The sequence below is a fragment of the Acomys russatus genome, chromosome 12 (assembly GCF_903995435.1).
Source record: "Acomys russatus chromosome 12, mAcoRus1.1, whole genome shotgun sequence".
Lineage (NCBI taxonomy): Eukaryota > Metazoa > Chordata > Mammalia > Rodentia > Muridae > Acomys > Acomys russatus.
The window spans coordinates 47,822,649-47,843,986 of record NC_067148.1 but is presented as its reverse complement, the minus strand read 5'-3'; the positions used below and the strand labels follow the sequence as shown (position 1 = coordinate 47,843,986).

At 37.2% G+C, this 21,338-nt stretch overlaps 1 protein-coding gene across 1 annotated transcript in view; it reads right to left on the bottom strand.

Moving 5' to 3' along the window:
• The window catches only part of Ppip5k2 (diphosphoinositol pentakisphosphate kinase 2), a 61,127-nt gene that overhangs the window by 3,010 nt on the left and 36,779 nt on the right, over positions 1–21,338 (bottom strand). The window contains exons 22-31 of the mRNA XM_051154417.1: positions 20,455–20,562; positions 20,252–20,368; positions 14,861–15,025; positions 12,393–12,566; positions 11,161–11,233; positions 8,725–8,844; positions 7,823–7,885; positions 6,088–6,147; positions 4,435–4,575; positions 1,186–1,311 (exon numbers count right to left, since the gene is read on the bottom strand). Of these exons, the coding sequence (XP_051010374.1) occupies positions 1,186–1,311; positions 4,435–4,575; positions 6,088–6,147; positions 7,823–7,885; positions 8,725–8,844; positions 11,161–11,233; positions 12,393–12,566; positions 14,861–15,025; positions 20,252–20,368; positions 20,455–20,562 (1,147 nt within the window). The remainder of the gene's footprint in view (positions 1–1,185; positions 1,312–4,434; positions 4,576–6,087; positions 6,148–7,822; positions 7,886–8,724; positions 8,845–11,160; positions 11,234–12,392; positions 12,567–14,860; positions 15,026–20,251; positions 20,369–20,454; positions 20,563–21,338) is intronic.

Genomic DNA, 21,338 nt, shown 5'->3' with positions numbered 1-21,338 from the left:
ATAGCCATGTGTCCAGCAATCCCAAGAGCATTGAGACCTTCGTTCCCCTGAATACTGCCTATGCTAACTGGCGCAAGTCACACCTCTTCTGCTGTGTTCCTATTTGCCATGGACATAAAACACAGTATTAATTTCTCAGCAAAAGGAACTGTACAAAGGCTAGTTTTGTATTGTATGTGAAATGCATCTAAATTATATTTAAGACAACTAGGCAGCTTTATAGCCTCACTGAACATGGCTCAAATTTACTTAAAATACTGACTGATTCATAAGGCAAGAATGCCATGGGGGTTTATCTGGCAGGGATAGAGGTTAGCTACAGCACAACAGCAGTAAGTGAAAACACCATTCAGAGGAGGCCTACATTGCAGCCCTGCACCTTACACATGCATATTTACCTCTGACAAGTCTGTAGAGGCTCACTGCCCAGATTGTCTTACCGGAGACTGAGCATTAGTGTCCAGGTGGGCCACGTAACTAACAAGTAGCAGAGATGAGATCTTAATATCTATGTCTTTCTGAAGCCAAACCATAAACTCATAATAAAAGGAATATCTGAAGACATTAACAACTTGCTGTGAGTTTTTACAGTGAAAGCAAAGAGCCATGAGGTTAATCTCTTAGGTAAACAGGATGAAGAGCGAGAACAAATCGACAGGGTTGGAGTCCCTGCCTGGGACAGGGCATAAGGAGAAACAGCAGACCAGCAAAGCATAGTAACAGAACAGGAAATACGAAGATGGAGTAACTCTTTGACAGCAATGGGGGAAGGATCTACACACAATCACGCTGGCAACAAGTGAAAAACAAAAATGCTGACAGAAAACTGAGTTTGAGAGTCACATCAGCATACTACAAATAAAGATAAAAATCTCTGGAACACAGATTTTTTTTTTTTTTTTTAAACATAAAATGATGTCTTAAGCCCTAAAGAGCAAAAGAAGTAAGTTTAGGAAAAAAAAAAAAAAAGAATATGAAATATATACTATTAACAGATATAGGGAAAACCATGAAGGCAAGAGAAGAAAGAGACTATATAGATTAAGATGTGTATAAGTGAGCCATGACAACAGATGCTGAGTTCAGCATCACTATGGGAATGCAGGAGTTATGACTTTACATCACTGAACCTGCGGCTGCTCCTGCTGTATATTCAGCATCCACAAACTCAGATACATCTCTAACCTGCTTTGCTGCTTGCTTTGGTGGTCTTTAAGGTAGCCGGTGGTGTTGGGAGAATCTTTGCAGGTGTATACGTATTTAAGGAAACTTTTCTTCTCATTCCTGGGCTGGAACGTGAGGCCATAGAGGCTGAAAAGAAATAAGCAAAATTTAGTAATTTCCTACAAGTGTACCTTAGCACTACAAAACCTCTTTTTCACTCTCATGTTTTCCAGGGAACTTCATGCATGCTAGGGATGTCTGATTATACTAAGCCTTCTTTCTACTTTTTATTATGAGATAGCCTAAGAACCTTAGGCTGGCCCTACACTCACTCTGCTGCCCAGGCTAGTCTCGAACTTGTAATCCTCCTATTTTAGACGTCTGAGAGGGTGAGATTACAGGCCTGTGCCACAAGGCCGAAGTACAAAAATTCAAATGATATGATTTAGTAACTAAAAATAAGCCCAATAATTAGTACAGATGTATATCATAGAAAAGACAAGGTTCACAGAGTAAATCCAGCCAAGTCATCTTTCTATTAGAAAGACAGATCTCTTACAGCCTTACTCAAATAAATGTTTATACTGCAACTATATTATTTCAACAGTAAATAGCAAAGAAAGCTCACCCCTAAAACCCATTGAGAAAGCTCATCCCTAAAACGCACTGAGAAACATATTACTTATATCCTGCTCTAAGATGCACTTAACAGAATGGAGCCATGGCATAGTTTTATTGCCTACACCAAACAGTAATTTTAAAGAGAAAAAATCCTAATTAACAAGTGTAGACTTTTATCCACTGACATATCATAGTTAAGAAAAAAAGTAGCTAGCTGGGCGTGATGGTGCACACCTTTAATGCCAGCACTTGGCAGGCAGAGGCAGGCAGATGACTGTGAGTTTGAGGCCAGCCTGGTCTACAAAGCTGAGTACAGGACAGCCAAGGCTACACAGAAAAATCCTGTCTCGAAAAAATAAATAAATAAATAAAATAAACAAACAAAACAAAGGGGGGAAACAAGGAAAGAAAAACTAACCATATCACAGGCAGCTTGAGTTCTCTTCATGAAAGAGAGAGAGGAATTAATAGTTGGTCTCCTTTTTCACAGCCCAGCTTTCTACTCAATATGGGGACAGTGAATGGTGCAGAAAGAGCAAGTAAAGAACTACTTATTGACTATAAAGTTCTGTGGGGAGAGATGGGCCAATATGCAGGGAGTAAATGGAGCCGACTATACGGGTGAGCTCACTGTTATATACTGCTGTTAGCCATCTTTAGCTACAACTTTTGAAGTTTGTCCTTGAAGAAAAGCCTTCTAACACTACCAGATTAGCAATGTCTGTACCCTTGCTATAAACACCACAGATTCAATACAGTTCTGTGCTTAATGGGAATTAAATACACATCATGTGAATTCACAGTATTCATACTACGTATAAATCCTGCAACTGACCTGTAAGATATGAGATTCAAATACTTCATAACCGGCACCACATTTTGTTTATTAGTCTAAGAGAATTGGTGCTGGGGAGAGCAAATACTTCAGCAGAGCTGGGTTTTAGTACTCTCAGCTAGTTGGTTATCCTTAACAATGTCAACTAGGGCTTTTCTTTAATAGGAAACTTTCCTAAAATACCATGCTAATTATAAAATGTATCAAAGAAGATCCACTGGATGAAGAAGCCACAGAATATAAAACGCTCTAAGCATCCAGCTTCCCTCTTGCTCATGGATTTCCAATGGTCCTTGGGAATCTATGTTAAGGCCCAATGATCTAGACTGTCTCAAATGTCTATGCAATCCTGTGGATTACACTATGTAATATACTTTTTCATCTAGTTCTCTTAATAGTTATTAACATGAAGTTTTAAGAGAATCAAGAGTCGGCCAGGTGCAGCCCTCGGGAGGCATATGCAGGCGGATCACTCTGAGTTTGAGGCCAGCCTCGTCTACAAAGTGAGTGCAGGATAGCCAGGGCTACACAGAGAAACTCCATCTCAAAAAACAAAAACAAACAAACAAACAAAAAAGACGAGAGAGAGAGAGAGAGAGAGAGAGAGAGAGAGAGAGAGAAAGAGAAAGAGAGAGAGAGAGAGCGCGAGCGCACACAGGACAGGAATCTAAAATCACCTCAGTGTCATAATAATACACTCTAATGAACAGGACTCATTAACTATTAAAAAAACAAAAACAAAACACTGTTGATTGACAGTTGGCCTTTGCTACCAGAAGCAGAAGAAACAGCAAAGGGTTTCATTGCCTTGAAGAAATGGTGGAACATCATTAGAGCAATTAAACTGTGACTAGTATTCCTCAGTTACAATTTGTGATGACCCAGGGAAGGGAAGAAACATCAAAATAGGAATGTGGCATTAATTAACTCTAAGAACTTCAATATATATCATTTTAGGCTCAGGCAAACTGTATCTTTAGCACCGTAGAGAAGAAAACAATATGCAGAGAAAGTTTGTGGCTTTCTAAGACGTAACTCGAATAGCTCTCTTCGCAAACTAATGCTTCCAAACTGGGAATTCCAACATGCTGAGGGATGCTATGGAGATAAAAGGGACAAGTGCCACCTAAAGTTTAATGTAGTACAGAAAAAGGTGGGCTTTTACGTTTTTCCTAACAACAAAAACTGTTGTGGGAAATCTGGGTTCTTTGTAGAACTGTAACCTTTTACACACCATTGTAACTCTAGGTCTGAGGACACAGTCTATTCCAGAACTTACTTAGCTGTGAACTCTCTCTTAATGCACATGGATACTTTCTTCAGAATATTTTATTTTAGGAAAAAAAAAAAACCCTAGTTTGGTATCTTTTAGAAAAGATCATTGTAAAGCTGGAAGCAGTGGCACACGCTTATAATCTCAGCTCTTGGGAAGCTGAGGAAGAACTACTGTGAGTGTGAGAACCGGGGTAACACAGAGAAACCCTGTCTCAAAAAATGAAGGAGAACACAGGAACAGGCGCGTGTCGCTGGTGAGGGGTGGACATGTGTAAGTTCATATGAACCGTTCTATAAGCTATAAAACACCAATCTGAGCGCTCCAGCAAGTACAGCTTTTAAAGAAAGGGAATCTAACACTACATATTACTGTTTACTTTTACTGTTAGGAAAAAGATTTGGGGTTAGAATCAAGAAAAATGGTATATCACACATCACATTCTATTCTCAATTACATTGAGTTTGCATGTTTGAAATCTGGGCTACATTCAGATATCTACTGTCCAATAATTAAATAATAATGAAGGTAAATTCCGTACACATGTCAGGGACCTTGCGCAGAACTTCAGTTGACGGAGAGGCAATGGAAGCAAGGAAGTCATCCACTTGCTTTAAAAACAGGGCATTGTGAAGCGTTTCCAGAGGACAGATGGATGGGACCATGGAATACAGCTCAAAGCCTACGAGAGAAGAAACAAAGAACGCAAGAATAAGACTGGCTACTTAAAAAGTCAATCATTACAAAGGAAGGCAACTTACTTAGGACTGGAAAGTTCAGGTTTGTACATGCAAACACACAAACTCCTTCAAGTCATGACACCATATGCTATGCAACATGGAACCAAAACAAGATAATGAGCATGGTCACTTTAAATGTAGTCAGACAGTAAAGCATGCACACAGTCCTTCAATGGTGGTAAGACCTGAGAGTAACAAAGAAGACAATCTGGGGTAGAGGAAGATTCCTTTTCATGTTAGATCTACTTAACAGAGAACAAGCTGATGCCATGTTTCTCTGATATCAGGATCTGACAGTATCTTGATAATACCTATTTTAACAACTAAGTAGTAATGAAGGTAAATTCTGACACAAATTTCAGGAGTTAATTGTGTAGTTGATGTGGAGCACAGATTATAATTTTTTCCTAAGGCCAATAATACTCTAACATGTCTGTGAGCGACCCTTCCTCAATCAGACTGGACTGAATATTCTGAAATATACCTTTACTGAACACCAAGTAAAAAGCAATACAAAGTGCAAGTATATCCATGTTTAACAATTGCACAGGCATACAAATTTCATGATGAGGCATGCAGCAATGTGTTAATATAATCAGCGGCTCAAAAGCATATATGCATACAAATTATTTTTCTAAAATAAAAATATTAGCTCTTCATTTTTAAGAATAAAATTACCCATTTAAACTTTATTTACCTGAATGGCTTTAAAAATTCATATACTTTTAAAATAACAAGTATTTCCCAAAATTCAAACTAAGTCTTCCCTGAAGAAATACCTCCAATACGCAAAATACATAAAACAGAGTATTATTAGTTAAAAAATAAAAATCTTCTAAATTCAGACTGCAAAATAGACTCGTTTCAACATTATGAGATTGTATGCTTATCGGATATATTTAAAATTTGGGAGGAACTCAAGAATTGCTGGAATTCTCAGTTGGAACAAGGGAACTTTTAAAAATGGAATTGAATGTTGTTATGAAATTAACCAAAGGATTAATAAAAGTAATGTTTGATTTACAGGTACAAAACGAAGCATGTCAGACCATTTCATGTAATGTTAAACAAAAGGAAACAGAAGCAATGCTGAAATGTCTCCCTCATCCCCTGCAGCAGCTAGAGCATGGACAGCTCACTCAGCACTAGGAATGAAGCTCTACAATTCCTTTTCTTCTTAGACACAAATGGTTCATGCAAATAAGCGCAAATCCTTTCTTTGCAGTGCTCTAAACAATATGCCTTCCTCCTTTCTCAGGGTGCCCAGGGTCTTTTGTGATAGCTCCTTTCATTTGCCTGCTGAATTTCAAAACAGCAAAGGAGGCCTGATCAAATTGCTCTAGACTATACACTCTTGTCATTTGTCTTAAGTCAGCTCTTAATGTACAATGAAAGGGTTAGTGCAGCATTCAGAAGCCACCCTGCTGACATGTTTGGAAGCTAGGAAAACATACCACTGGAGCCTAGAAATTCCACAGAGGAAGCGGAGCAGCACCTAGAGAGGTATAGGTATTCTGCACAGAGGCCCAGAAAATAAGGTAAAGCAGGGTCAGAAGATACTTGTTTCACCACATTCCTTAACTAAAGACTGTGGGACACAAGTCCAGGATGTGGGTTTAAGACGGAAATAGCACAAAAGCCATGAAGAATTAAAAAACAAAAGGGTCAATGACAATTCACCAAACAGATAAGACAGAAGAGCAGTAAAGAAAAGGAAGTATCGAAAAATCCAGAAAGGATATTTCTAGAATTGAAAGGAATATATTTCTATGCACCAAGCTGTATAATGTGCAGAAAAACCGCATTTAAGAGAAAAAGCCTAAACCAAAGGAATATAAAATTACTCTTATTTTCTATTAAATTGAATTACTATTACTACTAATACCACCACCACCACCACCACCACTCCTGCTACTACTTTTAACTTAGTTAAACATAGAACTTTCCCAATCCTCAGTGCTTCTGTGAAGGCACAAGCATCTTACAAGCTGATACCTCCTCCTGCAGGCATGTCCTAAGGACTTCTCCTTTTCTTCCAGAAGGTTACTAAGTATGTGTTATCTTTAGAAGTCATAGCTGAATCAAATTAGAATGAGTTGAATTCTTAAACTTGATAAAAATAAGTTTTTGAAAGACTTATTTGCTGTTAAATTAAAAAAAAAAAAAATCCAGGATTAAAAGTATCTTCATTACAAGTGAAAGCAAAAGCCTATGTGGGATTTGAAAACCATCAGTAAGCCGGGCATGGTGGCTTATATCTAACCTAAGCAGTGGGAAGGCTAAAGCAGGATGATTGTGCAAGCCTGAAGCCAATCTGGTTCGCATGGTAAATTCTAGGCTAGCCTGACTACAATATCAGAGCCTGTCTCAAGCAAAGCACAACGCCTCCCAAACACAAAACATCAGTAGATCCTCTGTGCCTCTGGCTGTCACACCACAACAACTAAGTTTCTAACAGTCACAGGCACGCTCTTATCCAGCCCCAGGCTAACTGAACCTGAGTATAACTGATTGCGTTTCTGGATTTTAACTTCAGTTTTCTTTCTACCAGGAATTCTCCAAATTTTAAGAAAAAGCAAAGGCAGAAGAAAGAAATGACCGCTGGGAAACAGTAAAGCATCTAACCCCAAGGACAAGCTGATCCTGGAAAGCTTCTGAAGCGGCCCACACTACACCCAGTACTGTTTCAGCCAGCCAACCGGATGCCTGCTGTACAGCGACCCTCTCAACGGCTGGCTCCCAAGACCTTTCAGAGACACGTCTCACTGGATTCTTTGATGTGGGTTGCTTTGTATTTTTGTTGAATATCTCAATAAAACAATGTGATCAGAAAAAGAATTGGAAAAAATTTAAGTATTAAGAATTAAGAAAGAGTAATTGTACTTTAAAAAAATCGTATAAACTGATCACGTAAGAAATTAGAATTTTCAGGTGTTAATTTGGAATTGAAACTCATCATTACTGTGGTCATTAGATAATTTGACAAGTAATGTTCAATTATTGTGGAAATTACAGCAGGAAAGGGAGCAAGACAGTATCAGTAGTTTGGTAAATAAGTTGGAATTGTATGCCAACTAAAGTTAAAGATTGATAAATTAATGATACTGTGAATCCCACATTTTGAAATAAAAGAAAAAATTAAAAAGGGATGAAGTAGGGAGTATCTTTTAAAATAAAAAGCAAACGTACCATTGGTTGGGTGTCGAGCAAATGAGATAGAAAACCTTTTAACAGCAGAACCGCGTGTGGCGTCTGAGAAAGAGAAAAACAGGCACCTCAAGTTCACAGCTGCCCAAAGACCACTTACAACAGAGGGGAAAACAAACATGTGAAGAAGTCAGAATAAGGTGACATGCAGAGGGGACAATGAGAGAAAGCCAAAGACCGGTTAAAAAGCAGTATACTGGCTTGATGGTACAGGCAAAATGTTTAATGAAATATACAAAAGAAAGAAAAGGAGGATGACCTGGCAATTCCAGTAAGTCTATGTTTTGCTGACTAAAGTAAATTTGTACAGATAAGAGCACATGTTTTAAACAATGCTGATCTTGAAAGAGCTAAAAAACACCCCTCCTATAAAGAGGGACATTTTTTAGGAGTCTGAAAGACACTCTGAACATCAAAATATGAATACTGAAGTCATATTATCAGAAATTCTAAAATGTTCACATGCTACTTTATTTTTATAAAATGACTATCAATATATTTTCTCTTACTAAAAAACATTCCATTCACTTCTATGCTAGTTTGTTGATATTAATAAACAAGATGAGTGTTAACAGTGGACAAAAGTTTAAATACTAAGAGAAATTTATTCTTCATAATCTATACTTTCATTCGATTAAAATAATAATGAGGTTTTATATCTTCCATTTTAGCAAACCATTCAGTGTACATGTACTCTACATCTAACTGCTGTTGAGTGAAAAACCTGGGCCTCGGATGTGGATCCCGGAGAGCCCTGCCTGTCATTTAGGAGCATGTTGGAGCTCCACTGTAGTCGGTGGTCTCAGACTTGCTTTTGAGCAGCCCTGCCCATGAGTATATGCGTGGGTGTAGGTATGAATCTGTGTGTGCGTGTGTGCACATACCATCTATGCAGCCAGAAGAGGTCAGCTTTTTACGATGAGTACGAGCATAATCCTGCAGGTTAGGTGCACTTGAAGAACCCCCGAGCACTGAGGTGCTAAACAGGCCCGCACAGTGAGACCCTGATGGGAGTTAGAGAAGATACATACAGCAACGGGTGTTCTTCCATTCACATTGGGAATTCATGCAGCATGCAATCAACATGGCTCTTACCAATGCACAGGCAGCCTTTGGCAGTGCCTTGAACAGATTCACAATATGCTTGTAACATTCTAGTGATACCTATTTGAATTCAGTGCTTCTACTAGCCACCATTCTTCATCACAAATACAAATGGAATAATTTAGTACTGGATAAAATGTCTTCTTTGAAAAATAATATGCCAACATAATAATCAAACATGTACATGCTTAAAGTACTAAAATTACCACCATAAAAATTAATTTAGGAACAGAATAGACTCTTACAGAAAACCTGTAAGAGTTTATATGCATCATATGATACATATGATATAAATGCCATTTAGCAAAAATTAAGTCATATTAAATATTTTTATTATACACCTGAGAAATGAATAATCTTTCCTGATGCCAGTAAATTAAGGATTATCATACTTTATGAAAAAACCTTATTTGTTATTGAAATAGACAAAAATCATTCCTTTTTAGTCATATAACAAGGAACTTAACAAAGGAAACTTTTAATGAAGGCCCCAAGGGAATACATCATTGATAAAAACACAGTCAGTATATATGAAGGTTTTATTTGTAGCAAAAGTCTTCACACTTAAAAATGTTCACCACTGAGAAGAATATAAATAATTACTGTCAAATATATAACATTATCATTCAGTGAAAGAGGGTCATGTATGGTCATATAAAGAAAGATACCATAGGAAGATCAAGAGCTCTCAAGAACAAGCTGGAGGTAATCAACTAAAGAAAGAGCCTTATGTACATAGGTACCAACACGGTTCAGGCACCGCAGATTACAGCACATCTAATTACACTTTGTGTCAAGCCTATTTAGTTAACCATTTACAGAGAATGATACGCCATTGCATCCCAGCTCATCGTCAATGAGCATAAGGCCAGTGGGTTGAGATGAGTACTCGATAATGCTGTCTGCATCTTCCTGAAGAAGCAGCCGTTTGCAGTCCAATCAAGAGCAGCACTGCACTGAGTTCCCCAAGAATTTATCCTTAGGAAATCTACCTCACCCAGAGAGGGTACTGAAAATCTTTTTGCTTTATTTGCTCATCTGTCTTTTTATTTTCTTTTTGACTTGTAGCCATCACCCCTTGCTTTATTCATTGGTAACCATCAGCTGATATTTTTGTACTTTTCTTTGGAATGTATGATTAATTCATTTTAAATGAATATTATTTTTACAAAGTAAGAATTTTAATGTCAGAACTGGATCCAGTGACAGTGCTCTGGGTAAATCCTCACATGAAAGTCAGACTACCAAGAGGTGCTGTCCCCAATGTTTCTTTTGGGCCTATTTAAAGCTGTTATATTATGCTCTCTTCCTCGCTCTCCCCCCCAAGCCCACCCCCCCACCCATCATTCTGTCTCTGTTCCCGTAGGGTACCTCTCACTCCCCATTTCCTTATCCCCACATTTCTACAATGAATCTCTCAATATTCATTTTTTTTTTAAACCTGCTATGTTATGGAGTTAGCTTTGACATTTCTAGGTGAGCATGGTGGTGTGTCTTTAATGCCAGCTATGGAGGCAGGTAGATTTCTCTATATCTGCAGCAAGGCCTGATCTAAATGGCAAGTTACAGTACAGCCAGGAATACATAAAGAGATCTGGTCTCGATTAAAAAAGGATTAAAATTTTGTTTTTCACACAATAACATCTTTTTGTCCTTATGGACTAACAGGTTTGTTTTACAGTAGTGAGTATGGAACAAAGAACCACACACAAGCTAGACAAGTGCTCTGCCACTGACTCTCAGCCTAGCCCTCTTATGACTATGAATCTTGGAAGTAAAGTGTTCTTAAGAAATTTAACTAGCATTGATGTCTCATGGCCATAATCCCAACACTAGGAAGGCTAAAAGTGGAGAGTTCACATGAGTTCAAGGACAAGAAAGACTGTAGACACCTTATTACAAAACAGCATCCCTCCCTCAAAAGAAAGGAGGGGAGGAGAGAAAAAAAAAAAAACAGACAAAAAGCCAACACTGGCAATTGGTCACCATGGAGTAGTCATTCAAAGGGTCAAACAACAAAACTAAATACTACTTCCTGTAGTATGAAAACCATATCTTACATTTTGAGACTTATAATCCTACAGTTTGAACTAGTACACACTAAATATAAACTAAAGCATAGCATTTGGTCATGATTTTGCCACTGAAACTTTATATGTGTGCCTCTCAGTGAGCTTCAAGAAGGTATAAAACATGACTCTCTTTATACCACATACCTACGGTAGGGTTCTGCTTCTGTTCCACCAGAGTTCTTGGTGTTCTAAGATAGTTGGCATTTTCAGATACAACCTGCACAGAGAAAACAAAGAATGAAACGTACCAGTAAAATTAATTTTGAAATCCATATTTCATATGCAGCCTGTTTCAGACAAAGGTTAATAAGCCGTATGATAAATATTAGTAGAAATACTTAAAACACAAAAGATCATGCAAGATCCCCTTCAGAAGGGGAGTCCCTTTCATAAGGTCCTTGCAATGAAGTGGTGCGAAGCAGGCATTCATAATGAAACACAACAGATGAAGGGAAACGATTTACAGATTGATGTGAACTCACTCTCCCTCAAAGGAAGCCCACTGCCCACTTTTAAACAGCTCCTGTATTTATAGGAAAAATAACCACAAACGAAAGAAGTGACAGACAGACACTGTTGAAGTCACCATACAATTTTTGATCCATGCATGGGCATTATCAGAGTAACCTTTAAATATTCAGCCTTAATGGATACCATAATCCCTTTTCCTATAATCAAATGAATTAAATTTCAGAGGAAGTAGCTGAAATTATCAGGAAAAAAAAAAAAAATCACAGGATGGCAGACCTTCCATTATAAAACCAGAGTGTTTTAGTTTTAAATGTCATCAAAGAAAGTCCTTCTGAAGTTACTCTAGTGAAAACCATTTTTACAAATTAATATGTGTGTGCTGTTGTGTTTGCAAAACATATTGCACACATCCAGGTAAAGGAATCGTAGAAAGAGCAATCAATTTTAGATATCTGTTGCTAATTAACATAATTTTGAAATTTTTCAAAAATGTCACATTCCCAGCAAATTCCAAATGGAATGAAGCTTCTCAAATAATGACGGGTATCAAATATTCTTATCATCAAATTGTGTTGATTATGTTTTTTGAAGTTTATAGGACAACTAAGATTTCTTTCTTTTCTAATTTATTTTTATTAGCATGGGTAAAATCCAGGAGAATTAGGATTTTTAAAAATCTCCTGTATGTCTAGAGCTTCCCAGTAAAAGCACCAAACGCATGGAAAGTAGGTGGTTCCTTTCCATGGAATATTGACCAGCATCGGAGGTGCCCTGAGGTACACTCAGATTTAAGCAGAAGGATTTCCTCTGATGTAGACGACAAGGGATTAGATGTCCTCAAAAACAGCTGTTTGTTGCTCTGAATGCAGGAATGAAAAATGTTTAATGAAGTAAAGTTTAAAAACCTGTTGCCATGAGCCAAAAATACTGGATGTGAAAGCCAATGATTTGGGGGAGACAGGGGAAGAGGTGATTTGTTCCCCTGATCTGCGTCTTCGACGCCCAGTACCCACACCACTGGTATAATGCAGCCAGGTGCCAGTGCCCTCTGGGCTAGACACACTCAGGGGGCTCTCTTCCTGGAAGTAAGAAAAAAGGCAAAAAAAAAAAAAAAAAAAAAAGCAGAGCATGCAAAGTTAGATTCATTAGAGCCAAATGATCAGGAAGAAAAAAAATACAGTTTATTTGCATTTGCTTATCATTTTTCCCTGAAAGGCAAATTTTTAAATACTCACTTGTAAACCAAATATTTAAAACCCTCAAAAATTATAGAATTAGCATATAGCATCAACACTCATAGAAGACCTTATTACCTTTAGAGACACAAACTATTATCTGCTAGTTGTCTTCCTTAAAATTAGAAAAAGTATAGTATTTCTTTATATGAAAATATTTAAATATAATATAAAAGATATTTTGGCTTATTTTATATGAGATACTAAAAAGATTTTATGTTATTTTTGGTTGGATTTTTTCAGTCTAGAGCACAAGGGGGTAAAATAAATGCAATGTATAACCAAGAAAAGAAAATGAGTCGGCCACAGTTGTAATATTCAGATGTGATCATATGGACAGACAGTCCCTAAGGATCTGTGCTTGCCATCACCGGGAGAACCGGGAAGGAGCAGGAGGCAAAGCCTGCAGCAAGTACTCTCACTTTGCACAGTCTAGGTTCAGACAGTGAGGACAAAGTAAAATCTACTTGCAGAAAATGAAGAGAATAGCCCTTTTGTGTGTGTGTCTTGGCTTTTAGAAAAATAAACTTCTGACATCCATGGAATTGAAGGATGCTGGAAAAAGTCAAATTTTTACTTAAATAACATATCTTATGAGGCATAGAAATAATCTCTTGAAAGTAATTATTTAAAAATTCAGGAGAAAAAGGCTTGAAAATATGTACTGTGTTTTAAGAGTTAACCATGTCAACAATTCTATTTGCCATGCTAGTAATATACAGATCTTGTAGAGGGCAGAGGAAAGTGTGTAACTGTGAAATTCCAAATTTTTTGATTGACTAAAAATTGCTTGTTCACCAATACATCAGAAGCAACTGCCCTCACACAAACGGTGGATTAGGTGACATAACTATAAGGAACTTCTGGTAGGTTTGTTTTTTGCTAAAGTTAATGACATCTATCTAAATTTTTTATTAAGTTTTAATAGGACACATGATCACAACCAGTTGGCTTTCCTCTTCTTATTAAATTAACCTTCTATAATTAAGTTGAAATACCATATTAAAGCAACACTAACATATAATTTCTTTTATAAAGTTATGATGATATATTTTATGAATAATTTTCTCCCAATCGTTCAACTGTCAAGTACTTAAAAATTCTAAGCACTTGAATTATTGTCACAGATGGGAGAAATGAAAATTCCAAATCATTTTGAAATGCTTGAGAAGGTTAGCCCTAATTATATATACTAATACCCTAATTATATATATACCCTAATTGTATATACTCCTTAGGGTTAAACATCAACAGAAAATAGCTGACTTAAGAATTGCTGATTTTTCTCTTGGGAGCTTAACTTCTGACTTCATATGAAGATATTTTTTTAAAAAATATAAGCACTGGACCCAAGCAATACTAAGAAAATCACCAACAGAAAATAGGTAACTCAAAGTTTAAAGTATAAAATACTTATAGACACTAAAAGTTAACCTAAGCTTTATTTTAACCACGAAACTTTACTTTTATGTTTTTAAAATCTTATTCCATAACTGAGCATAATTGATTTAACTTAATAATAGATCTTAATACACCATTAAAAAATTTAATGATATCATCAAGTTTTCAAATTCCTAAGTAGATTTCTGTAGCCAGGCTACTAAACCTACAGTGCTAAAATATGAGGCATCATTTAACCATCTTAGGTAATTTTTATCTACTTTTATATTAAAATGCTGACACATTAGGCTTTTAATCGAGTTACTTACTGAAGAGCAGCTAAAATGACAGGATAAAAGGGAGTTCAGCAAAGTCTCAGACAAGCTTGCGTTCCAACAGCACTGTGAGAGCGGCACACGGAGCCCGAATCTCAGCACTTATCTCTGAGGCCTTTGTTCATTTGCTTTGCAGACTCTCCTATAACCCAGACTGCCCTCATAGTCACTGTGTGGACAGGGGGCTGTGAGTCCCTGACCTTCCTGTCTTGGCCTGCAGAGTGCTAGGTTCATAGGTGTACTTGGTATGTTTTTAACAGCATCTATTTTTTAAATTAATATTTCTGTCAAAAGTAGAAAATGTTGATAAATAAGAATCTATTAGAACTCCTAGATGTACAGTTAAAGCTGTATTTTCTTTTCAGTTTTAACTAACGCATAGTTAGCTTGCTCTATAGAAGACACAGCCACATGAGCACTCACTTCACTTGTAGTCACCTTCCTGGACCTTGGAAGAGGTGATTTCCTGTGTATGTGGATTGGCTCTGATACCATTGGTTTAAAGAGTATTACAGCTCGATCGACTTCATCTCTCTTAGAAGTATGAGGTTCATCATCATCAGTTTTAAGAGACCTTTTGCCTTCATTCTGTAAGGAAAGAATATAAAGCACTTACAGGTCAGAATAAAATGCCTCTCCTAAGGCCGGCGGCATGGGACATGCCAATTATTCCAGCACTCTGCAAACAAGAATTTGAGGCTACAGAGCTAAGACCTTGTCAACTCTCACAAACAAACAAACTCTAAACACCAATAAAAAGTTTCTGATAAATCTGACAGCTGATATAGTTATTATGTAAGTTTTTCCTCAAGTGAATTAATACTCATTTAATTCTTTTTTCCCATTTTTTTTACTGAAAAATGAAATAATTCATATTACATTTCATTTGCTATCCCATCCCACGCGTTTTCCCATTCCTCCCTCCTACCTTCCCTCCCTCCCTCCCATTCCTCCCTCCTACCTTCCCTCCCTCCCTCCCATTCCTCCCTCCTACCTTCCCTCCCTCCCTCCCTCCCATTCCTCCCTCCTACCTTCCCTCCCTCCCTCCCTCCCATTCCTCCCTCCTACCTTCCCTCCCTCCCTCCCATTCCTCCCTCCTACCTTCCCTCCCTCCCTCCCATTCCTCCCTCCTACCTTCCCTCCCTCCCTCCCATTCCTCCCTCCTACCTTCCCTCCCTCCCTCCCATTCCTCCCTCCTACCTTCCCTCCCTCCCTTCCATTCCTCCCTCTCTCCCTCCGTCCCTCCCTCCCACTTTCACCCGATTCCCCTTCCCTATGACCATGACTGAGGGGGGCCTCCTCCCCCTGAAGAGACGTGATACCCTAGCACCATACTCATTAATTCTTGTATCATCTCATATAGGAGGTACTGTGACAGAGACAAACTGCTTCAAGAAATATACACACTATGCGGAAAAGTTAAGTAAAAAATGACAATTATAACCATATAAAATAAAGTCTTTTGTCAAACATGGAAACAGATGAACAACTCTAATAGCCACGAGAAACTGATGAGTTTTGTCATATAGGAATGTTATCAAAATGAGCATGAACTAAAATAGCTCTTGAATTTAAATATTTTAGAATTGGCCAGGCATAGTGGCACACACCTTTACTCCTAGCACTCAGGGAGGCAGAGGAAGGCAGATCTCTGTGAGCTGGAAGCCAGTCTGGTCTACAAAACAAGTCTAGGGCAACCAAGTTACACAGAGAAACCCTGTCTCAAAGAAACAAACAACCCTCCACCCCCCAAAAAAGTTGACTTCTACAGTAAATATTTCTAATAAAAGTGAGAATATATGAAAAACAATCACTCTGTGATCTGTTTAGTATTTTACTGAGTGTGTAAAAGGTGCTAACAACCCTACATAAAGGGAATATAGTTCCAGGTTATAAGATTCTTATAGCACAGAAGATGGACAAGAACTTCTATACTGGCTGTGCACAGTGGCACATGCCTTTGATTCCGGCACTTAAGGAGGCAGAGGCAGCAGATCTCTGAGAGTTGGAAGCCAGCCAGCCTGGTCTACAAATTGAGTCCAGGACAAGCAAGGCTACAGAGAGAAACCCTGTCTCAAATAAAAAAACAAAACAAAACTTTATACCAATATCTACCTAAAACAGAAAGGGGAAACTAGGTAAGTTTTTCAGTAAAATACAGGATTTTAAAGCACAAGATGAATAAACTAAAAATAAATATAATTCCTTACGTTATCAAACTTAGAAATATAACTGTGCCCTAAATAAACCAAACAGAGTACATAAAAACTGCACCAAACTAGCACTGAAGAAATGGCTTAGCAGTTAAGAGCAATGGCTGCTCTTTCGAAGGCTGGTTTAGTCCCCAGCACCCACAGTGGCTCACAAACACCTGGGTCTCCAGTCTCAGGGGACTGGATGCATTCTTCCATCTTTGTGGAGCACCGGCACAAACATAGGGCACAGAAATTCATGCAGGCAAAACATTCGTGCACATAAAAACAAAAAATTAAATTAGGAAACAAACTTTATCAACCCAAGGGCTATACAGAATATAAGAAAATTTGAAAATGTCAGTTAGTAATGAAACATTGGAAAACAGTCTTCACCATTATCAAATCTATTCATTTTCAATGCCATTCATAGATGCCATGACCACAGACAGAAATTCAAATGAGGGCCTTCACAATGGCTCAGCATGTAGAGTACCTGCCATCAAGCCTGAGACACTGAGTTTGATCCCTGAATCCAGAGAGGAATGACAACCATGTCTCTGACCTCTACACATGCACTGTATGTGTGTGCATGCATGTTCCCAATCCCAACATACAACCTAAAAAAGAATTTAAAAAAAAAAAGAAAATCCAAATGACTCAATGGCTAAATTATTAGAATACATAATAACATACCGATTCCTTGAGCTGAAAGATACAATGCCCACGTTTAATCAAAATCCTAACATGTTCTTTTTGGAAGATTCGAAGATGATTGTAAAATTTGTATGAGATATTTAAGAATCTTTAAGTGTTTAAGGTAATCGTGAAAAACAAGAGCCAGAGGATTTCACTGGAATTTATCATTAAGTTGCAATCATTAAGACTGTGATGCTGATAGAGACAAAAGGTCAAAGGAATAATAGCAAATAAGAGTTCAAAAATTAATCCAGCAAAATACACTGACGAGGCTAAAGAGGGTAAATCACGAATCTATCAGCTTTGCCGAGGACTAAGCCCCTATTTTTATTCAATACAACCATTTGAGTAGAGAGTTATTCAGTAGTTACTGAGCCAGTTTCTACAACATGAAGAAGTAAAAGGGCATCCTGTCAGGTGACTATAGCAGCAAGTAAAGCCTTTCCATGTAATTGTTTGTTTGATACTACTTCTTGCTATGAGCCCAAGATAGCCCAGGATAGCCTTGACACACGATCACCAGGCCTTAGCCTCTAGAGCATGGATTAAAGGCATACACCACTTCCCAGTGATTTCCACGTCAGTGTCCCTCATTACATCATTATGTATTAGAATATAAGAAAAAAAGCCACAAAAATTATTAAGCAGGCTAAACCCAAATGAACCATTGTTTTTTTTCTTTTCTTTTTTTAAAATTTTTTATTATTAATTTATTTTTGTTACATCTCAATGGTTATCCCATCCCTTGTGTCCTCCCATTCAACCATTGTTGATGTAGATGATAATGTTATTAGTTACGAACTATAATAAACGTTATTATTGTCACATTATTAAAAGCAAAACTGAGTCTCAGTTGAAAACTAGAACTTATAAAGAGAAAAAGGGAAATGGTGGACATAACTAGAGCCTAATGTCAATTTGTAATACTATAACAAAGTAAGTGGAGATCAATAGCAAATTGAGAAATAACTATTGATAGAATTAGTGTACTAGAAGCGAAGTAGAGAGGAATACTGTATCTTACCTCAGGAGAGAAAAATAGTTAAAATATAGAGAAAAGTGTAAGAAACGCTCGGCCAATAGTTTAGGATCGAAGGTAAGCCTAATGTACTCATAGGCTAGGCTTCAGAAGTAGAGTAGAGAGTGGTTACAGAGTAATTATTTAAAGAGACAAGGTCTAGGCAAGTGTTCCAAAACAAGCAAACAAACAAGCCTGACAGTGTCAGTCTCAGGTACAAAAAGCATTGCTTAACAAACAACACATAAAAACCAATTAACTACTTAAAATGAAAGACAATCAGATAAAGTAAGAATCTTGGTCAACAGGATGAAAGAATTCAAAGACAGGAAGAGAAACAGGAAAGATATGAAAGACTACAAATAGCCATTTAAATATATTTATCCTAAATAAGTCAATAATCACAGTAAATGACTGTTGATGACAAATCAAAGAATAAGATACACACATACCACTAAAAACACTCAGCAAGTTACACTTACATATTTATATGTTCATATATATGTATGTAACAATAATAGAAAAAATGGCCATGAACTTGAAAGGAGGTGGGAGACATGGGATGCGATGGAGGGAGGGGATGTGGGAAGAGATGAAGGGAAGAAAGGGAGGAGAAAATTATGCAACAATATTTCAATAACAATAACAACAACAACAACAACAATAATAATAATAATAATAAAAATAAGAGTAAGCAGATGCAGTAGCACAAATTTTTAATCCTAGCACTCAGGAAGCAAAAGCAGAGGCAGGCAGATCTCTGTGAGATTCAGGCTAGCCTGATCTACATACGGAGTTCTAAGCTAGGTAGGACAGCATAATGAAGGGTCTATCTCAAAGAGTTTAGAAAATATATAGATTAAAAAAAAATTCTTGCTGCTTACAAGTATGACAAAAAATGCTCAAAACTGTCAGGACAACCCAAAAGCTTGTAAAGATATTTTTGTACAGTAAGTAGCTAGAAGAACAATTAGACTAAAATGGTTCTTTGAGGGCTATAACAATGTAAGCTACACTGCTATTAGGTTCTGCCTGACTGATATCTAACACTGGTATTAAACAAAGCATGAGAATACACATTCAAATACACATAGGCAGTGGACAAACAATAATCATGCGCAGGACAATGAGGTGGGTCCTAATACATTAAAGACAAAAACACATTAAAGGCATTCTCTGACAAGTTGCCATTAAGCCAGTGCTACTAGGAAAAGCCCTGTGTACTTTCTCATAATTAGAATTCGATCAACAAAATTTAGTAATAAAAAAATTAGAAAATAATAATAATGTTAGCTTTCTAAAACATATTCCAGAAACCACTTAGTCTTAAATACAGTACAGATGAAAATAAAGAACCCATGCTAAGTGATTGGCAGTGTTCAGTATGAAATTAAGCAGTCTTCAAACAAAAAAAGGAGAAAGCTACAATTACACTTACCCATTCCAAACACAGCTAAAATCCAATCAATCTAAATAAGATAAAAATCTGAAATTTTCTAATAGACATGAACATTTTATTTACTCAGATTACACACATATTTAAATTGTTAAGGATTTATTTATTTTTATTTTATGTGTATTTTGTTATACCTTTCTGCTTACATGCATGTCTGTGTGCCATGCTATGTGCCTGGTGTGCACAGAGGCCAGAAGCGGGCCTGGAGCTGCAGTTACAGACTTGTGAGCCACATGGGTGCTTGGATTGTCCCTGCATTCTAGGGAAGAACAGTCAGTGCTCCTGACTGCTGAGCCACCTCCCAGGGCCTTCAGATTATATTTTTAAAGCTGGAACCTTTTTCCTACTGGTTGATATGAAAAGGACTTATAGAGTGAAGGAAAATCTTGCAGAAGACCATGAACATCAGAGGCTGAGGAGCTCTGCACTGAAAGCCCCAAGTTCATTACCTCCCGGGAAGCTGGCCTGTACCCATAGCCGGAGGGCAAGTTCTTATCCTCTTCACAGCCTTTTGCTCCAGGACTAAAGTGTAACTCAACATGAAAGCGCTCTTCTGAGGTAAGATCCTGAAACAAAGGAAAGAACACTTCATGGTGAGGAACTTCAAGTGTCTGCTTCCCTCTGGTCACACATACAGGCCAAGAGCTCTTACCTTGTTAGGGTCCTCATACAGCATGATAACAATCTGAGTCATGTAGTTGAGTTCATTAACAACGTTTAAGTAATCCATAGCTCGTTTCCACTGCTCATCCTTTGAATCCTGAAAAGGGTCGATGGTAAGGAGTTTTCATACCTTTTCGTATGAAAGTCACTTTCATAGCTTACTTATTATATAGCTTATTCATAATATATATTATATTGTATATGTTGTATATATTATTCATATAGTATATTTAATATATATTCATATATAACATAATATATTATTCATATATATTATATATATAGTTATATATTATATATTGTTATATAGCTTATTTAATATTGAGTGACATAATAGATATATTAGGTAAATAGAAAAGCTATTTTACCACGTATGTGTGATATTTTAAACTCTAAGATTAATTTTTTCAAGACAATTTTCAAAAGGTAGGAAGAAAATCTCTTGAAGTATAACATGTGCTATTGCCATGTGTAAGACAGCTTTTTAATGTAAGTCTGAACATACCTAGCAGAGTGTTATGCCTATAACACAGAATATTATCTTCAAAGACTACTGCTTCTCTTCCAAAATGCTATAGTCCAAGTATATAGAACGTTATTTTAAAAAACAGCCCCTTCTACACTGCAGTGACTGTCAAATAGCATGAGGAGATAAATAAACTCAGCTGATCTTATCACCTGTTTCATCATTTCTCCATCTTACGTTAGAGAACCAATGATCGTCACACATGTAGTCAGGGCACCAGAGTTGAACGGAATCATAAGAGAATGAGAGCCCCCAAGACAGAAAGCTGTGCCTGAAAAGAGGAGACTACTCAAAGCACAGGGTCTGTGTGACATCAGCAAGGTCTATATAAACCTTCTGAACATCAT